Source organism: Phoxinus phoxinus, assembly GCF_949152265.1.
Source record: "Phoxinus phoxinus genome assembly, chromosome: 8".
In the NCBI taxonomy this organism is placed as follows: Eukaryota; Metazoa; Chordata; class Actinopteri; order Cypriniformes; family Leuciscidae; genus Phoxinus; species Phoxinus phoxinus.
Window position 1 is genome coordinate 16,267,359 of NC_136883.1, and position 21,428 is coordinate 16,288,786.

Genomic DNA, 21,428 nt, shown 5'->3' on the forward strand with positions numbered 1-21,428 from the left:
GTGAGGATGCCTCCGTTAGCCGGTCAATCGCCGGCGCATTTCCTTCCCCTTCCCCTTCCACACTATGCTCTTCCTATTCCTCCTCCAACTAACCCGGGGGCCGATCTCCGCGCGAGGATGCCTCCGCAAACGGCCACAGCCCTGATTTTCCCTCCCTTTAACCCTCTCGAAGTGCGTTCTCCTTTCTCTCTCTTCTCAGCCACTCCTCAACCAGCCCCTCCGAATGCAGTAGCCACAGAACCTCCTCCAGTGACGAACAACATCAGAGCCCAAATCCTCACAGAAATTCAGGATGCTGGCGCCAGAAGCAGACCCCACTCCAACCCAGTGATAATGATAAGAAGAGAAAGGCCGCAGAATATAGAAACAAGACCAGAGGGATTTTGGGTGAATATTTCACACGCTGGCGTGCGCTAGAAGCACAGGTTGGGCTTCCCACTGATGCCGCAGTTGCGAAGATTCTACTCGACAGGTAAAGTTTGGCATGCTATTTGGAGAAATCCATTTAAAATCACTGCTAGTAAAAGTTAATGTAAGCGTTCCCTCTCGGGAGCAAATAGAGTGTTGCGCGTGCATTTTTTAAAAAATTGGAGAGGGGGCGGGTCTTTTCTAAAATTAGGAAAGATCCTCCGCTATACCTTTAAGGCAATCCAAAGATCCCGCCCCACGCGCCCAGATACCAGACAACCAATCACAATCGATATATATTCACCAGATGCATCTCATCACTCCATCAACACCGCCTATACATTAGAAGCTATGTTCATCCTAGCATTCTTCGGTTTCATAGTAAGTACAAGTACGCTTAGGTCAAGGACTGTGACACTATTTCCTTTTGGAAACAAACTTTGTTGCATTATTTTCCTGTTATCTCTGTAAAGCTGTATTGTAAAAAAGCGCTATATAAATAAATGTTTGACAACTTCTGCAATTATTAAAATGTCTGATCTATTAATAATCATGAAATATGCATGCATGTGTGAATGCATCTTAAAATAAATAAAAGATTATGTCAACCGTTCTGAGTAAACTTGTGTGCAGATCACTCTCACACAGCTCCAGAAAACAGAATGATAATGAGTGATTGCTTAATTTTGCTATAATTACCTTAATTTTCCCTGTAGGCTGAACTGCATTCTCAGTGGAACATACACACAAACAAAATTATTCTGTTGGATGACAACACAAAATAATAGTTGTTTGTATGTTATATCAGCATAACATATGTTTTGTTGTTGTCTTTTTTTATATTAAAGTGTATGTCTTGCTTTGCTCTAATGCTCTCATCTTCAAAATATCAGTTCTAAAATTAGTTCTAGAAGTTTTTATCCTCCAGCAAAATCACTCTCTGCAACCAATTACCCCCCACTCACCTGTTTTCTTCTTCTTCTGTTGCATGGTCTTTTTCCCCAGGCAAATTAAAGTCTACAAAAGGGGAGTTATCATCCAAACCTTATTCCTATGCAGAAAACGTGTCAGCCTGCTCTTCACCTGCACGCACGCAGTCTCTCTATCGTTGATTGTGTAAAGTGATGGGATTGATTATGTGGTTGTGGCTGGTGAGATTCATAGTTGAGATGGACAGGGTTTGTGGTGCAGGCCTGTCATGTAGTCTGCAGGACAAATTTGTTTCAGAGAGCTTGTATAGAGAGGGAGATGTGATAATTGGTGGTCTGTTTCCAGTTCATGTTGAATCACCAGAGCCTGATCATGCTTTTACTGAAATACAGCATGGTGCTCGCTGCCATGGGTGAGTATAATGTGAGTGTTTAAAATTAACTAAAAGGCAAAGTTGTAGAGCAACTGTTAACCATTTTTGCTTACTATAATTCGCCAGTAATACATTGTTAAAAGTAAAATATTTCCAACGCAACAATTACTATTTTTTTTTAATGAATTCATGTATATTTTTAGTGCAATCTAATGCAGTACAGTTGATTCAATTATATTTTGAAAACCAGTTAATTTGAGGTAAAAATTTGGTTGCTTGGCAAAACCTTTTTAGTGTATATTTTAACATAATGTTAAGAATATTAATTTCATCATATATTAACAAACTGTGAGATCTATACAAATCCTCATTGAATGCAATATCACATTAAACTTTAAAAAAAAAATGTCCCCCCTCAGTGTTGACCTTCGTTCATACCGCTGGCTCAAAGCTATGATCTTCACTGTGGAGGAGATTAATCGGGACCCTGTTCTGTTACCAAACTTTACTTTGGGATACCTGGTAGCCGATACCTGCCTAGCTGAGAGCACAACACTGAGTGCTGCTTTAGCTCTGGTAACAGGGCAGGAGGAGACGGTGTCGAGCGCTGAGTGCAACGGACATCCAATGGTGCCTGTCATTGTCGGTGACGCTCGTTCCTCTGCCTCAATAGTGGTGGCTGACACGCTGGGAGCGTTTAACATCCCCATGGTATAATAAAATGTGCTGCATTTTACAGCTGAGATTTTGCAGAATTTTTTACTTATTATATTATTTTTGTGCCATAAATTCAGTGAAATGCTTCCCTTTCCTCCCAACTCTTGTCCTGTGTTTTTTCTGTTCAGGTAAGTTATTTTGCATCCTGTGCTTGTCTCAGTGACAGTCACAGATTTCACTCTTTCCTGCGGACTGTTCCTAGTGATGCCTTCCAGGCCAAGGCCATGGCCCGTCTCCTACGCCTGCTGGACTGGACCTGGGTAGGGGTGGTCGCAGGGGATGATGAATATGGCAAAAGTGGCTTGCAGCTGCTCTTGAAAGAGCTTGAAGGTACAGGCGTGTGTGTGGACTATGTGGAAGTCATTCCTAAATCCCATTCCCAGAGTAGGATCAGGCGGACTGTGGAGAGGATCCAGAGTTCCACGGCTCGTGTGGTAGTGACATTTGCCATGGGCCCAGACCTTGAAGTTGTGTTCAAGGAAGTGGTGGTGCAGAATGTGACAAACAGGCAGTGGATAGCCACAGAGGCCTGGAGCACCTCCATTCAGTACTCTGACCCAGCAAGCATTCCTTTTCTAGCCGGTACCATTGGCTTTGCCCTGCGCCGAGCTGATATTTGGGGTCTTGGTGCTTATCTTGCCCAGCTGAGCCCTGTGAAGCAGCCAAATGAACCGTTTGTAAAAGATGTATGGGAAGAAATATTTAGTTGCTCGCTGGCACAGGACTGGCAACCTTCATTTAAAAGACCAAAGTGCACAGGCTCAGAGAATGTAGAGAAACGTGGTAACATCTACACAGATGTTTCACAGCTGAGAGTCACATACAATGTGTATAAAGCTGTGTATGCTATTGCCAATGCTATTCACAACATGATGGCATGTCAGCCTGGTAGAGGGCCGTTTGAAGATGGAGAATGTCCTGATGTGACTCAAATAAAGCCCAGACAGGTACAGGCAAGAGACACAAATTTAAATCATCATTAAATAATTGTAAATTATTTGTTATATATAGGCTATATATTTAATAATTAATTAATAATTTAAATTACTGTACATTTTCCTTTCACAGCTTCTGTACTTCTTAAATGCAGTAAACTTCACAACACCAGTGGGTGAGCTGGTTTATTTTGAAGATAACGGCGAGCCATCTGCCTCTTATGACATTATGAACTGGTATGTAGATGAAAGCGGTGCAGTGAATTTTGTCCAGGTTGGACAGTTTGATGCAGCCAAAGGACCAGGCCAGGAGCTAAACATAAACCTGGAGAAAGTGGTTTGGGGTGGGGGCTGGGCGGACCAGGTAAGAGTCCTGTGACTTTGGTTCTGTCTTTTTCTTCAAATACAGTGGGCTGGCCCCAAAAAGTATTTGGACACTTAAGCCATACTGTATAAATAGTATATTGAATAACAAAAAAGTCAAGTGACATTTGTTTTATTACACAATCAGATTGTCAAGCAGTAAAAGACAGTTATTGTAAAATATGAAACAATAGACAAAATATTCAAAATTATGACAAATAATTATTTATTATTATTTATTTATGTATTAATTGAGCATAGGTTTAGCATTTTGGTTTGATATTCTGTTATCTATGCAAATAAAGTTTGTGGCTTAGGAGATACAAATACAAATAGAGAAAAGAAAGTGTGTGTTGGCTGTGTGTTTATTAATATTTTAGATATTTTTTGTGTGTGAAATGTTAGAAGGAAAGACCACTGTTGCTTTGTTATTATTGTTTTGTTTTGCATGACTCTTTTGCAATGTTGAGAAAAATGGGTAAACAAATCAGCAGTTAATAAACAAAAGAACATATTTTCAATGGCAGACATCTCCTCCCAAATGAAAACAGTCTGTGTGTGGTGTTGTGTGTTGGTATTATGTATGAGGTGCATATGCTTATTATCATGAGCAATGAGCCTAATTACTGTATTCTGTAATTTCATGAATGTGTTCGTTTTTGTGCATGTACCCAGTATTCTTTATGTAAGGGACATATTCCTTTAATGGACAGACCTCTGGTGTGAAAGGAGAGATATGCTATGGGAATGAGTCTATGATTACGTGTATTGCATATGTGTGAAAAAAATATTTTTGCTGTTCTTTATGTGCTTGTTGTGCTAATGTGACAGATATAGTATTGTTAGAGGGCTGCTGTGAGTCTGATGAAGTTTCTTCCTCTATCATTCAGGTTCCTGTGTCAGTGTGCAGTGTGAGCTGTCCTCCGGGCACTAGAAAGGCTGTACAAAAAGGAAAACCCATCTGCTGTTTTGACTGCCTCTCTTGTGCAGCAGGGGAAATCAGCAATGAGACAGGTATTATTAACATACAGGTGAAACTCGAAAAATTTGAATATCGTGCAAAAGTTCATTTATTTCAGTAATTCAACTTGAAAGGTGAAACTAATATATTATATAGACTCATTACATGCAAAGTGAAATATTTCAAGCCTTTTTTTGTTATAATTTTGATGATTATGGCTTACAGCTATGAAAACCTTTTTACAATATTCTAATTTTGAATTTGGTGTTTTCATAAGCTGTAAGCCCAAAATGATCAGAATCAGAATGGGGGGTTTATTCGCCATGAACGTTTGAACAGACAAGGAATTTACTTTGGCAGGAAGGTGCATACACATACCATACAACATATAAGATACAGGATATAAGAGCATGAAAAATACTCATCGAATACCTTTTAATGCAATGGTGCAAATATGCAAAAGTGCAAATATTGAGCTAAGAGTTTATATGGCATGGTTAAAAGTTACTGGCGTGAGGTCCTAACAGCCCGCAGCCTTCTGCCAGAGGGAAGTAGCTGGAACAAGGAGTAACCAGGGTGGGAGGGATCTGCCACAATCTTCTTCGGTAGTTTGGTTGGTTAAATAAACGTATTTAAATCTTTTTAAAATTGACTTTTGCAAATAACCTTTGTTAAATGTATAGAAGTATTTGTTCATATGAATGGACCAGAGCTTAAATAGTTTTATTTTTTAACTAACAACTAAAAAAAGATGTATAAATACTAACAAATATATTGCTCATTCATTGTTCACATTTATATGATAAACACATTTTAATTGGGCTTTTTTGTGAGAAGTTTTTTTTTTCTATGATGCCTTTATTGGAGAGAATAATCCTGTCAGACGCAGCACTGCTGTGAACACGCGCTGTTCTGAACGTCATCCAAGCACAGGACATTCACATACAACACAGAGCGGCCTGCATAGCGTATTAAATATCTCTTGTCTTATTTAATCAGCAGATTTACAATGTCCTGACTAAAAACATTTTAAACACACATATGTAAATAGTAAGCGGCATGTAATTAATTAATACAAATTGTATTGTTACCGGTAATAAAATTACAGGTTTCAGTTACCCGTCATGTAATTACCACAGTATTTTATGAATAAGTTAGGCCGTAAGTAATTGGTACGTCATGTGTTAGACGAGAACCCTGCTGTCACATTTGTGACCGATCACGGAAAGTAGGGACACAAGTCCAACTATGTGTAACACATGGAAATCTGATAATATTTGGAGAAGTTGTGGCCATTTGAATGTAGGCACTCAAAAAAGGTCAAAGTGGAGAAAACGGTCTAGATTGTGCAGTTCTCACCTCTCTCTGCTGCTGGGAGTGACAATAGGGCTCATTTACATCTCATTTACAGCTGTAAAGCTGTAAAGCTGTAAAGCACAGGGGGGAGCAAAAAGGTCAGGAAAATGTGCCATCAAAAAAAAAAAAAAAAAAGTAGTTTGCAAACAGGTAATATATAAATAAATGTATCTTAGCATCTACCGATAAAACTGTATAGACAACTCTTTTGATATCAGATAGAGCCGGCTAGAGCGCTGCATAATAAGTAGCCACACTGTAGGGCTGGGCGATATGGACCAAAAGTCATATCCCGATATATTTAGGCTGAATATCGATATACGATATATATCCCGATATTTTTTCCGCAAAGTGAGAGCAAATGTTCAGTCAAAGTCAAAGCCAAATATGGACTTCACTGTATAAATTATACATTGATTCTTATTAAAGTTACTATTAAAGTTCTCAGTCAAGAGCAGTGTGTGATTTCTTCTGTGTTTTGTTTTATTAACATTAAATGGATAGTTCTCCCCAAATTTTTAATTGTTATCATTTACTCTCTCAAGTTATTTTAAACCTGAATAAGTTTTTTTCTTCTGTTGAAGTTATTTGGAAGAATGTGGGTAACCAAACGAATGTTGATGTACCCCAGTGACTTCTATATTTATTTCCTATGGGGACCAGCAACTGTCTGGTTACCCACATTCTTCAAAATATCTTCTTTTGTGTTCATTTGCGCGTCGGGTGTTTGCGCTCAGATAAGCGCATGTTGGAACAGCGCATCAGCAGCGAATGACATGTTTAACCGGCAAGGCTTTAAAGCACATGCAAATAATGAACTTTTGAGAACAGCAGTGTCCTGTTCCTCTGCGTAAACATTTAATGTGAGTATTTGTCGCGTTGTACTGTTGTTTGGCTGTTGAGACGCAGACTGCTTCAAAAGCAGTCAGCAGCTTGCTTGTAGCAAGGATCACAGCGCAAATTTGAACTATATCGATATATGTGATATGGTCTAATTCCATATCCCATTTAAATATATATTGATATAGTTTTTATATCGATATATCGCCCAGCCCTACCACGCTGTTCCCTTGGAGGGCGGGGGCAATAACAAAAGAAACAAAAGCCGGCTTATCCAGTATGGAAATACACACAGACAATGACACGCCCCTATTGCATGCTAGAATCTCCGAAAAACAAGCCGATTTCAACCTCAAAATGTATGCTTTTAAATATACCAATACTGCTCAACTAACAGATTCTGCAAAAAAGCGAAAATCACCAATTTTGAAAAAAAACCTGCTTCTTTCTCATTTTGCTCGAAAGTTGTGCTGCCGACTTGTGTCCCTACTTTCCGTGATCGGTCACATTTATTTATGTATGTGTTTAGTTACTTACCAAGATCAGTCTTGTACAGCCAAGGGGAGTATTTCCCCTCTGACAGCCAAGCTGGGTCAAAACCTGTCATCCGGTGATGACTGGACTTTTGATGCTTGTCAGGGGCAGGATGCGCAGCACGGAGGCCGTGTGTCCACTAGGGCTGGGCGATAAAACGATAACGATAATTATCGCGATATAATTTTTCTCGATAAAACGATATCAAGAGTTCGATAAATGTTCGATAATGTTTTTGCGCCAAAAGCGGAACGAATCTCATTTGAACCGCGCGCGCCACACGGACCGTTTATCCGCTCGGCTCAAAGTCCAAACGGCAGCGCGACCTCAGCTCACTCGAGCAGACGCGTTTACTCTGATCGGTCTCGGACAAGAGATCCAGTGAGAGCGCTTGAATTCAGCGAGGTACACAAATGTCTCCGTGATTTAAACCAGTTTAAAGGCAGATGAGACCGCGCTGACGAACAGGAGAAGCACTGTGCGCAACGATACAGTCAGAAGCTTCTCCGTCTACACATTCCCATCATTTACCACGGACTTACTGTAACGTTAGCCTAGTAAGTTAATATTAACTGCACCATGAAATGTGGGATATATATATATATTGAATTGAATTAATGTAGACAATGTATTAAAGGACTAATGGAATATAATTACAGTTTTTAATAATGTATTTAGGCTACTGGGTTTCATAAATACCATAGAAACCATAAAGTTACATTGTATCTGTGGTTATCATGATCTAAATGCATGATGCTGGATGACCAATGGTTAATTTTAATAAAACTAAAGAATATTACATTTTACCAAATAAAAATAATGTTACTTTTTTTTAACAGATGTTACTGTTTTTGTTAATGAACATAAATTGTATAAAGTAAATCTGCATCCTAACTCAAGCTAATACTACTGAAATAAAGATATTTATTTTGTTAAGGAAAAATGTCAAATATTTGAATGTTCTACCTCGGATTTGTGAAATGTTCACCTGTTTGGCAAGTGTTTGTCATGATATGTTCTGACAATAAAGAGTAGTTTAAAAACACAACGCTCTGGTTTCTACAGCTTTCACTTAGGAGTACAAATCTGTCTTTAAACTTGAAATAAATAAAGATTTGACATTTATCGATAATTATCGATATCGACTGATATAAAAAAAAATATCGTGATATTTTTTTTTCGCCATATCGCCCAGCCCTAGTGTCCACCAAAGCGTTTTTAGCCAGCTGAAAACGCTAGGCGCTCTGCTGAAAACGCCTAGCGGCGTGCCTCTTGAGAGCGTTTTCGCAGCGCAGTTTTTTTTTCAGATGAGACGCTTCAGTGCTATGACACAGAATATCCGTTGGTCGGTGTGGTATTAGTCCCGGTTGGGTAAAAAGTGACAGTGATGAGCGCGTTACGCTCCTGGCGTTTTAAAAACACGGTGCTCCCATTGAAAACAATTGAAAAAAACATGCCTCCCGCATGAAAAAACGCTTTGGTGGACACACAGCCTTAGACTTGGAGCAGGAGAGCTACTCCGGCCGCGCGCTCTCTGTCTGCTAGTGCTTATCTGTATGTGACGCAAGTGACATTAAAAGTGACAAGTTTTAATGAAACTTGGGAGGCGGATGGCCGTTGCTTTTTCACGTATCTTTACATGTGGTGTATGCCTGTGTATGTGTGCGTGCCTAATATGAATGGACGCATCTGTATGTGTGCGTGTATGAAAAAAAAGTGTCCTAAATGAAAACTGTGCAACCTAATGTCAAAAAAGACTTGTATAGTTGTATTATACTTCATTTTTTAACTTTAAAGTGTTAGTTTCTTTCGTTCGTGATTTTTCTTTTTCTAAAGAAAAATCTGAAAATGTATTTTTAAATTTTGTCTATTTAAATTCTATTTACAAACTCACCACACACAATAATGGTCAAAAACTGTCATTTGTTGAAAGCTACTCTTTTTCTGAAAAAGATGACACCTTGCACATGAATATTTGGGCAAAAAATGTAAATATGTGAAAAACACCCATTTTAGCTTCAGGTTCTAAAGGGTTAATGAGTCTATATAATATATTAGTTTCACCTTTTAAATTTAATTACTGAAATAAATGAACTTTTGCACAATATTCAAATTTTTCGAGTTTCACCTGTATGTAAAAACATTCAGTTTCTAAATAATGGCAATATTGCCGTTATGGGTTATGATTCACCAGTTGAGAAATTCTGGTTTATTAAATGTAAGGCCACGTAATGTGCCATGTCTTCATCTGTATAATAATGTTCTATAGACTCTACAGAGTGTACAAGATGCCCTGAGCAGTTCTGGTCAAACACTGAAAGAACAAGGTGCATCCCAAAGGTTGTGGAGTTTCTGTCCTTGCAAGATACCATGGGAATTGTCCTGACAGTCTTATCTGTCACTGGGGCGACACTGACCACAACTGTTCTGGCTGCCTTTTTCCGTCATCGTTACACACCCCTTGTGCGGGCCAACAATTCTGAGCTGAGCTTCCTGCTATTGTTGTCGCTCACCCTCTGCTTCCTGTGCGCCCTAGTTTTCATTGGTCGGCCTGCGCCGTGGAACTGTATGCTACGTCACACCCTGTTTGGAGTGAGCTTTGTGATCTGCATTGCCTGTGTCCTTAGTAAGACTGTGGTGGTGCTGGTGGCTTTTCGAGCCACTCTGCCTGGACCTAACCTGATGCAGTACTTTGGGCCCATCCAGCAGAGGGCAGGCATCTTCCTTTGCACGCTGGTTCAGGTTGTCATATGTCTTCTGTGGCTGCTGCTGGCTCCCCCTCTACCCACAGAGAGTGCAGGTGAGCTTGGCGCTCGAGTGATCCTACAGTGCACAGTGGGATCTGTTATGGGGTTTGTACTGGTCCTGGGCTACATTGGTCTGTTAGCAGTGGTCTGCTTCCTGCTGGCCTTCTTTGCTCGAAAGCTTCCAGACAATTTCAATGAGGCTAAATTCATTACTTTCAGCATGCTGATCTTCTGTGCTGTGTGGATTGCATTTGTGCCGGCGTACGTTAGCTCACCGGGGAAGTACACTGTGGCTGTGGAGATTTTTGCCATTTTGGCTTCCAGTTACGGCCTGTTGTTGTGTATATTCACCCCAAAATGTTACATCATTCTGCTTAAACCTGAGAAAAATACAAAAAAGAATATGATGGCAAGATAAGTTTTACAAATTAGAGACTTTTGTGAGAAGGCAACATTTATTATCACAATAACAATAACAAAATCTGCATTTAGTTTAATAAAGCATTATTCTCTAAATGTTATAGGTGTTTGGTTTGTATATGTGTATTTCAATGTATTGTCTCAGTAAACAATATGATTTGAATAAACAGGAAAAAAAAGACTTTCCATTTGCTTCACCAACACAATGTAGAATTAAGAAAAACATAGCAGGATACAAGGTTTCATGGGCTCATAAACTGTTTCCCTTCTCTACACTCACCCAAACCCAAAACCCAGACAATGTGTGCGAGAGAGCAAGGTGAAGTGCTAATGTTAAAGGGAGAGTTTATAAAAATTTCTGTCATAACTGAATCACCCCCATGTCCTTACAAACATGTATGTGCCTTTCTTCTGTAGAAAGCAAAATAAGAAATTTTCAAACATGTTTGAAACCATGAGGGTGATTAATGATGACAGAATTTATTTTAGTGTCCTTGTTACATATGTTACATGTACTAGTAATAACGGTAAATAGTTACAAGCAGCAAACCATAAGCCTATAATCCTAACTTTATAACAAGTTGTTAATTAAAGAGTTGTTATATGTTGTTCTCCCTCTCGGGTCTGGCCTTGATGTGGCGAGGGGGCTTGCGTGTTCCAGTGACCCTGGAGAGCGATACCGTCGGGAACTCGCTCCTGGTAGGGTCACCCTAGGCGGGCCGGTCTCCAGGGTAGGCAAGGCAAGGCAAGGCAAGTTTATTTATATAGCACATTTCATACACAATGGTAATTCAAAGTGCTTTACATAGAAGAAATTAAAATAATCAAAATAAATGAGAATAATTAAAACAGTTTAGAATAAAAAATTAAATAAAATACAGTGCAAACAGTCGGACGCACAGTGGCACAGTGCTCATTCAGTAAATGCTAAGCTAAACAGATGTGTTTTGAGTCTGGATTTGAATGTGGCTACTGTAGGAGCACACCTGATCTCTTCTGGAAGCTGGTTCCAGCTGCGGCTGGCATAATAGCTAAAAGCGGACTCTCCTTGCTTTGAGTGAACCCTTGGTATTTCTAGTTGATGTGATCCTAATGATCTGAGTGATCTGTTGGGTTTATATTCAGTGAGCATATCTGCAATGTATTGAGGACCTAGGCCATTAAATGATTTATATACCATTAATAATACTTTAAAATCAATCCTAAATGTAACTGGGAGCCAGTGTAAAGACCTGAGGACTGGTGTGATATGTTCATATTTTCTGGTTCTGCTCAGGATCCTGGCAGCAGCGTTCTGTATGAGCTGCAACTGTCTTATGGTCTTTTTGGGAAGGCCAGTAAGGAGTCCATTACAGTAATCCACCCTGCTGGTGATGAAAGCATGCACAAGTTTTTCTAAGTCCTGACTGGAAACAAAGCCTCTAATTCTTGCATTATTTTTCAGATGATAGTATGCCGATTTAGTTATTGATTTGACATGACTACTGAAGCTAAGGTCTAACTCTAGAGACACACCAAGATTCCTGACTTGATTTTTAGTTGTTTGACCTCTAGAGTGAAGGTATGCGTTCACCTTGAGAACTTCATCTTTGTTTCCAAACGCAATGACTTCAGTTTTGTCTTTGTTTAACTGAAGAAAGTTTTGGCACATCCAACTGTTTACTTCATCAATGCATTGGAACAGGGAGTCAATGGGGCTGTAATCGTTAGGCGATAGGGCTAAGTAGATCTGTGTGTAGTCTGCATAGCTGTGGTAAGCAATTTGGTTCTTTCTCATTATTTGGCTCATTGGGAGCATGTACAGGTTGAATAGGAGTGGCGCAAGAATTGAGCCTTGAGGAACTCCGCATGTCATGGATGTCCACTCAGACTTATGGTCTCCTATACTCACATAATAACCTCTCGCTTCTAAGTATGACCTAAACCATTTTAGGACTATCCCAGAAAGCCCCACCCAGTTTTCCAGCCTGTCAAGAAGTATGTTGTGATCGACAGTGTCAAAAGCAGCACTGAGGTCGAGTAGTACCAGCACTGATAATTTGCCTGTATCAGTATTTAAGCGAATATCGTTAATTATCTTTATGAGCGCTGTCGCTGTGATGCGATCGGAAACCAGATTGAAAATTGTCAAAGTATCCGTTTGAGCTTAAGAATTTGTTCAGCTGATTGAAAACAACTTTTTCAATGATCTTGCCAATGAAAGGAAGATTTGAGATCGGTCTATAATTGCTTAATATAGTCTTATCCAGATTGCTCTTTTTCAGGAGGGGTTTGACAACTGCAGTTTTCAGGGAGTTTGGAAAACTCCCAGAGAGAAGTGAGGCATTTACCACTTCTAGGAGATCTGCTTCTAAGCTGTTTAACACACTTTTGAAGAAAGATGTGGGAAGAGCGTCAAGGGCGCAGGTTGATGTTTTAAGGTGCTGTACGGTTTCTTCCAAAATGTTGCCATCAATTTCTTTGAAATCAGACATAGTAACTACTTTCTCAGGTTGTGGTCTGATCTGTCTGATCCCAGTGAAACTCAAGGATGTGCTGATCACCTTTCTGATATTATTGATTTTCTCAGAGAAGAAAGAAGCAAACTCACTGCACTTGCTGTCTGAGAGCATTTCACTGGGAATCTGGCTCGGGGGTTTGTCAGTCTCTCTACAGTAGCAAAAAGAGTGCGTGTGTTGTTTAAGTTGCTGTTAATAATATTTGAGAAGAAAGTCTGTCTAGCTTTGCCTAATTCCATATTGAAAGCATGGATGGTGTCTTTGTAGATGTTATAATGGACTACAAGTTTTGTCTTCCGCCACATGCGCTCTGCTTTTCTGCATTGTCTTTTCATATTTTGCACTGCTGTTGAGTTTCTCCAGGGTGCTTTTTGTCTACCACTCTTCCTGACTTTCACAGGAGCAATATCATCAATTACACTTTTAACTTTTGAGTTAAAAGAATCAAGGAGAAAATCAACAGAGTCAGCAGATATGCTTGGTGTTAAAGATATAGCCTTCATAAATAGTACACTAGTGTTCTCATTTAAGCATCTCTTCTTGACAGACATAGATCTAGCTTCAATGGCAGGAGAGATCAATATATCAAAGAAAATACAGAAATGATCAGACAGTGCTACATCCTTAATAACAATCGATGAAATGTTTAGACCCTTACTGATAAGTAAATCTAGAGTGTGTCCACGATTGTGTGTCGGTCCATGTACATGCTGAGTCAGATCAAAAGTTTTTAAAACAGTTTTGATTTCTTTTGCCATATTGTTTTCTGCATTATCTATGTGAATGTTGAAATCTCCGGCAATAGCAAAACAGTCAAACTCTGAGTAAATCGTTGATAGCAGTTCTGTAAACTCCTCAGCAAAGGCTGATGAGTATTTTGGAGGCCTGTAAACAATGATTAGTAAAATGCGTCGAGCACCTTTTAACACAATACCCAGATATTCGAAAGACGGGTAATTACCAAATGATATTTGCTTACATTGATAGACATCTTTAAAAAGAGCAGCTACTCCCCCACCTCTCCTACCCGCTCTGCAGACACTCATAAAAGTAAAGTTAGGAGGGGATGTTTCATTGAGGACAGTTGCACTGCAGTTGTCTTCTAGCCAAGTTTCATTTAGAAACATAAAATCCAGGTTGCATGTGGTTATTAAGTCATTGACTAGAAGTGATTTATTTTTAAGTGAGCAGATGTTTAAGAGTGCTAACTTCACAGTCTTACTTTTTGTCCCCACAGCAGTTTTAGTTTGGCATGTAATAGGCACCAGATTAGATGGGTTTGCTGTACGGCATTTGAAGGCCTTAGACTTTATATCATGTAATCGAACAGCAATAGAGAAAGATACAGGCACACTGGGTTCCCGCTTGTTCTGTAAACATTTGAGAAAGTTACTGTTATCATAGCGGGGACCCGACACATATCACTGAGAGCTGGTATCAGTTGTTTTTAGTTCACCTCGAGCCGGAGGAGGAGGGTGTGAGCCCTGTCATTGTGGCAGAGCCCGAAGAACTCTTGCAGGAGGAGGGGGAGGGCGAGCGGGGCCAGCAGGCTTTGGTGGATGTGGGGCCTGCCGTTTTTTGGTTGATATCTGGGGGCTTGCAAAAGAGTGGGATAGTTTGGTTCCAGCGTACACCAGTTTTTCCATTCTCTCTGAGAAGCACAGAAGTGGAGATGCTGGAGATAGAGATGGCGTGTCTGGTGAGAGGGTCTCTGGTGTTATCGGAGACTGTAATATGCTGTCCTGGTTTCCCTGGCTGTTTTCCAGGAAGTCGTCCTTGGGTGCTGAATCTTGGAGCAGTTCTAGTATGTCACAGTCTGTCTGTGGTGAGCTCTGTGGGCAGGGCTCAGCTGAGATTGTGTCCGTGAGCAGAAGTTGTTGTGGCTGAGTGGTGTTATCATTGTCCTTGTGTGACGTGTCAACCGCATGTCCATTCAGGTGCTGGAGTGAAGTCCTGTGGTCATTCATACTGTGTCCAGGTGTGTGTGTGCCATTCAGGTTGAATGGATTGGCACACATATCAGAAGGATGATTGAGGGAGAAGTAGATATTGACCTTTAGCACTCTTGAACCAAGTTTGTTTGGGTGGTGTCTGTCCTGTTGGAACAGTTGCCTCTGACTCCAGAAAAGATTGTAAGTTGTCAATGAAGTTCACTCCTTTTATATTGCAGGTTTTTTGGAGCCATGTATTAAGCCCAAGCAACGTGAAAACCTCTTTGTTCCTCTTGCTGGTAGTGGTCCACTGATGAATGTTTGTACTTTCAGTCTTTTAAGTGTTTCAAAAAGTTCATTGAAATCCTTCTTAAGGAGTTCTGACTGCTCTTTATGAATATCATTTTTCCCCACATGAATGATGAGTCGATTTGCAGTCTTATGTTTCATCAGAATGTTCTCAAGTTCCCTGTTTACATCAGAAGTTGTTGCTTGTGGAAGGCAGTATGTTGCTGTATCCCTGCTACTAATGTATTTCATAATGGAGTCACCTACTATCAGAGTCCTGGGCTCGGCTGCGCTCTGAGCTCTGTGCCGCTGTCTGCTCGACCAGTTAGCATCAGTGTTAGCTACTGGCTTATCCAGTCTGTGTTCGATCACATTCATCACGTTTGGAGATTCCTCATTTACATTCATTAATACTTCAAATCTGTTCTCAAGATGTATAGGCGCTGGTAGGAGACCAGTGTTTGCAATCCTTGTTAGAGCCGTATCTGGGGTAGAGGATGTTATTGCGGCAATATGTGATACTCGTGACAATCTGATGTCTCGAGTGCCTTTGGGTCTTGCTCCCTGTGTGTGCCATCGATTTGTAAGTCGATCGGCTTGTTTCTCTACACTAAGTATGGCCTGTGGAGGAGCAGTAGATTCATGGGGCTCACCTGCTGTATGCTGAGGGCGTCCATGACGGAGCTCTGTTGTGTGTTCCGTCTGGTTTGGTAGTCCCGCAAATAACTATGTTTCAAGAACTGCAATCCTTTGTAAAAGTCTGTGGCAGTTACTGCATCAAGTAGATTCCAGAAGAGGCATTTTCTCTTATCCTTATGCAGTTGTGTTTTCTCTTCCCCGGAATGTAAGCTTTCAGTGGGAGGCTGGTCGAATAAAATAATTCAGCTTTTTTGTAGTAATCCAAGCGTTTGAGCACTGTGCTGATTTGCTGAGGTTAAAATTAGTTGATAAAAGAAGATAAAATATAAAAATATAAAAGCGATAGAGCAAAGCGCGGAGCAGTAAGCAAGAGCGTCCGAACAGTAGCTGAGCAGGATGTGGAAGTGCCAGGGTAGGTTCCAGACAAACAAAGACCCCAGCATGTCGGTACGCTGTGAGGTGGCAGCCCCACCAACCGACTATCCTGCAGAGGGCTAACAACCCAACCAGGAGAAACCCTTTTGTTACGAAACCGATCAGAAAAATTGTAGCTGGACTGCCCAACACGGTAACGGACCCCAGCCCGCCCCCGACCAACGAGTACGGATCAACCTTCATCACAGGACCCGAGTCGCCACATGGAATGTCCAGACACTCCTTCACCCCGGAGCTGCCACCTTGCTGTCCCGAGAGCTCTGCCGCTATAACATCTCCTTGGTAGGGCTCTGTGAAGTTCGATGGCATGGCAATGGCGAAACAACAGCAGGCGACCATTGGCCTTTATGGCGTGGCACTTGCCACTCGCTGATGAGGATGCGAAGGATGCCTTCTTTGACCAACTCCATCAGGCTGTTGGCCAAGCCTCACCACACGACATCACCATCATCCTCACTGATGCCAACGCCACTCTGTCTAGCAGTGATCGGTCCACAGGCTCACCTGTCGGCACAACCTTTGCTGACAGGTCCACAAACGACAACGGTAACCACCTACTCCTTCTCTGCCACCACAGCAACCTCTGCGTTGCTGATACCTGGTTTCCCCGGAAGCTTATCCATCACTGGACATGGTACAGCCCAGATGGCGGAACCAGGAAAGCGCTGGACCATATCCTCATCTCTCGCCGCTGGAAGTCGTTTGTCACCAACTGCCGTGTGTACCGAGGAGCAGAGCTTGGCAACATAGACCATCACCTGCTGGTGGCCAAGCTCATGTTAAAGCTGCGAGCCAACCAGAACACCAAGACTCAGACTCGCCTGGACACCTCCCTACTCAGTGATCCAAACATCGCTACAGACTTCAGTTGTGCCATCCGCCGCACCTTTGATAACCTGGCTACCGACAAGGTGGACGACTGGCAGACAAGTGACTGAAAGTGTCATCCAGTCAGCTCACAATGTCTTCGGATGCTTTCGACCTTCCCCAAAAAAGCCTTGGATATCGAAGAAGACTGAACCGCCAGCGGAATGTGGCTATAGCCGAGGATAGGGAGAAGTTCTGGCAAGCAGAAGCTAAACATCTAGAGTCCGCGGCCAATAACAACAATATGAGCCGTGTCTTTAGTCTGCTGCCCCAAGCCCATAATGGCCCACGCATCAAGACAGCCCTGGTGAAAGATTCTGATGGCAACTGCATAGCAACTGAAGCAAACTGCCTTGAACGCTGGAAAGAGCACTTCAGCCTCCTTCTGCAGCAAGGTACCTCCGTGGCTGATCCCGCCATCTCATCGGCCGCTAACGCTGCAGCCCCTAGTGCTGTCTGCAGTACTGACCCAGTCACACCCGAGGAAGTCAGAGCCGCTCTGGAAAAAATTAACAACAGGAAAGCCCCCGGCATATGTGCAATAACCGCTGAGATGCTCAAATCAGGCAGTGAAAGCATCGTCGAGTGGCTTACCCACATATTCAATAATGTGTGGGAGACAGAGAGGCTTCCCAGCGACTGGACCAGAGGAGTCATCTTGCCCTTCTGGAAACGTAAGGGTGACAGGCTAGTCTGCGGCAACCACAGAGGTATTACCCTTCTTTCCTCCGTCAAGCCTATGTCATCAGAAAAAGAACTATTCCAGACCCGGAAGTAACTTTTCAGACTTTGATTAAAGATAACTTCGGCAAACAATTTTTTTCCGTGTATTAACTTGCACGGATGAATTGTTCACCACAAGACTAGTAATATCCGCTAACAAAGTAAATAGGGTCAATTTTGATTTCATGCCGACTTTAAGTTTCTTTATAGCAACGCTCAGGGCTGTGTCCGCATCAACGGAAGAGACTCAGACTGGTTTCCCATCTCCAGTGGCGTTCGCCAGGGCTGCACGGCTGCTCCTGACCTCTTCAACTGCACCATTGACCATCTGATGTCCAGGGTTTGTGAGCGGGTCCCCAGAGTGTCCTTCGGCAGTTACCACCTGACTGACCTGGAGTATGCCGACGACACCATCTTGCTCAGCACATCCTACAGCCAGCTGAGAGACGCTTTGGGCATATACAGTGAAGAGGCTGAGAAGCTTGGCCTCCAGGTGAGCTGGACGAAAACCTAGTTCATGTATGTCGGTGACAGACCGCATCCACTTTCCCTGCTGCTTGGCAATGACATTGTAGAGCCTGTCAATAACTTTGTGTATCTGGGATCCATAGGGACAAACAACGGGGACCTAAAACCAGAGATTACTCGCAGAAGAGCCCTGGCTGCGTCAGCCCTGCAGTCTCTCTGGAAACTACTCTGGCGGCACCAGACCATCTCACTCAAGACGAAGCTCCGGATTTACAACTCAGCAGTACTCCCCATCCTGCTCTAGGGCTTGGAGACTTGGCCCTTAAATAAGACACGTGCTGCTAGATTAGATGGCTTTGATAGCAGGGCTCTCAGAACCATCGAGAAGATCAGATGGCCCCAGCGGGTTTCCAATCAAGTGGTTAGAGCCCGCATGTGCCAGCTCAGAGCATCCTGCCTAGCTGCGCAACGTCACACCTGCTGGTTCGGCCATGTCCTCCGTCTCCCTCCTGACCATCCGACGAGAGCTATTCTCAAGTTTGATCCGAAGGCCGCAGGCTGGAGACGACCACAAGGTAAACCCCGCACCCGAATGCTTGACGTCCTTGCGGGCGACCTCCAACAACATGGAGTTGCTGTGGAGGATTCAGAGCAGCTGGCACAAGACCATCAGCACTGGAAACAACTGGTTCATCTGGTCGGCTCAACGCACAGGGATGGGACACACCCCTACCCCTTTGGCAGGAGCCAAAGTAGTAGTATATGTTGTTAATTAATATCACTCAGTACTGTATAATTACATTATAACAAGGAGACCTTAAAATAAACCTTTAAAATACTGTTCCATCATTAACGAATAACTACACAGGAACAAATGCCCATATGGAAAAGGTTTGCTAAAAACACCTGTGATTCTTAAATGTTCCAACATAATATTGTAAGGGACATATATGGTGCAAAAACCACATATACAAATTGCATAATATTAATGTATTTTTAATCATATTTGTCATATATTGGCTACCTGTCAAATTTAGAATTGATTTTAAAATTTTACTCTTTGTGTATAAAGCTCTTAACAATTTGGCTCCTGAGTACCTGACCGATTTGCTCTGTCTGTAAACTCCTTCTCATACTTTGAGATCCAGTGATCACTGTCTTCTCAAAGTGCCTAGATCCAGACTTAAAAAACGAGGCGACCGTGCTTTTGCGACTGCAGGCCCAAAACTTTGGAACAGTCTGCCTCTTTATATCAGACTGGCTCCTTCAGTTTCCATCTTCAAATCTTCTTTAAAGACCTTTTTGTTTTCTCTTGCTTTTGATGCTTCTTGATTCTGATTTGATCATTGCTCTTTATTATCAGTTGTCAGTGTTGGGAGTAACGGCATTTAAGTATAACGTTACTAACGCCGTTATTTTTTCAGTAACGGAGTAATCTAATTAATAAATTTTCCCATCGTTGCAAGGCCGTTATAGTTACTGAGAATGTAAAGTGGCACGTTACTACAATTTAATTGAATGAAGTGCGAGGTGTCAGCTGCCTGGAGAGAGCAGGGGTGGGGGATGATGACACAACACTGTTGCAAATGCGATGATGATTGGCTGGGTGGGCGGATGCCTTGCTCACGCTGTTCAACTGGCACTGCATGCTCTGACTATAAACACAAGACAGTGACAATGGCGACGAAATGGTAATTTAAACGTAAAAGGGAGAGAATAGTAAACCTTGCCTCAAAAATCATAGGGACAAGTCAGAAACAATTAAGTTCCACGTACGAGGAAGTTCTCAGGAAAAAAGCTTTTAAAATAGCAAACGATCCCTCTCATCCACTCAATAGGGAGTTTGAACTTCTTCCCTCTGCCAGACGTTACAAAGTACCTAGGGCAAATCGTAATATTTTTAAAAATTATTTTATTCCTAATGCAATTCGGACGTTGAACAACACGGCCCGTTGATGTATTGTAACGTAATTGCTACTGCTGTACTGCATTTTGCCCTGAAGATGTCTGTGTGCTAGTCTTGTTGTGCTTGTTGTTTTTGTTGTTGTTGGTTTGATTTGTCATGATGATAAGCGGACAACACAGCAGGTTTGGAGAAACAGTCACTTTAATTAGTGTTGATAAGTCTTGACACACAGATGCAGCCTCAAAAGAAACAAAAGACTACCCAAGGTAGTTAGAAACTCAGGGAAGTGCGTATAGCAAAACAGGTGAACAGAGGTCTGTTAGGCTGGAGCTGCGTGGCTGAATTCTCCGGGAGTGATAGCGTCCGGGAGGTAGACGAGACAGATAGCGATTCTCTGGACAGAGTTCGGAATCGACATGCACGGGTCCACGCGACAAGACTGAGACAGGACAAAAATAGAATCAGACACAATACTGTTCACATTAGCAAAAGCAATACTCAAGCGAGGTCTGATAGAAAGAAGAGCCAGGATATAGGGAAGCAATCAGTAAGAAAGGAGGGACAGGTGATGAGAGTAACAGGCTAAGATTGGTAAAGAGCATCAGCTGAAAGACATGAAAGTAGATTGAAGAGGTGTGTGTGTAAATGGGTCTGAGTGTGAGTATGTGAATGGGCGTTAATTGACAGCGTGTGAATGTGTGTGTGTGTGTGTGTGTGTGTGTGTGTGTGTGTGTGTGATAGAGTGAGAGAAAGCACCCAGATCATGACATGATTGTTGTTTTTATGAGACCGAAGGCAATTTTCCACATTGTGGACAATAAAATGAAAATAAAATGAAAATGATCCAGGGAAATTCAAAGGTCGCATTCTCGAACTGGAAGTACCGGCACTACTTCTCGCTCATTGAAATTAAAGGCAAGAATGTTTATGTAACATGCACGCTATGCCCAGGAAAAAATACTTTATCCACGTCTGCCTCAAGCTACTCAAATCTTATGAAGCACCTCACATCAACACATGCTAATAACATGACACTTGTTGCTGCTGCTAACCCAACCCCAAATGCAGCTAGCGTGAGCTCAGCGAAGG

The 21,428-nt window shown here is 41.9% G+C and overlaps 1 protein-coding gene across 1 annotated transcript; it reads left to right on the forward strand.

Annotated features, from left to right (window-relative positions):
• Positions 1-1,577: 1,577 nt before the first annotated feature.
• On the forward strand, positions 1,578-10,582 carry olfcs1 (olfactory receptor C family, s1; the record flags this gene model as incomplete). The annotated part of the gene is made up of 6 exons (XM_079621394.1): positions 1,578-1,750; positions 2,131-2,422; positions 2,557-3,375; positions 3,497-3,727; positions 4,617-4,740; positions 9,687-10,582. 6 exons carry the CDS (start codon positions 1,578-1,580, stop codon positions 10,580-10,582), a joined length of 2,535 nt encoding a protein of 844 aa, XP_079477520.1.
• Positions 10,583-21,428: the final 10,846 nt, after the last annotated feature.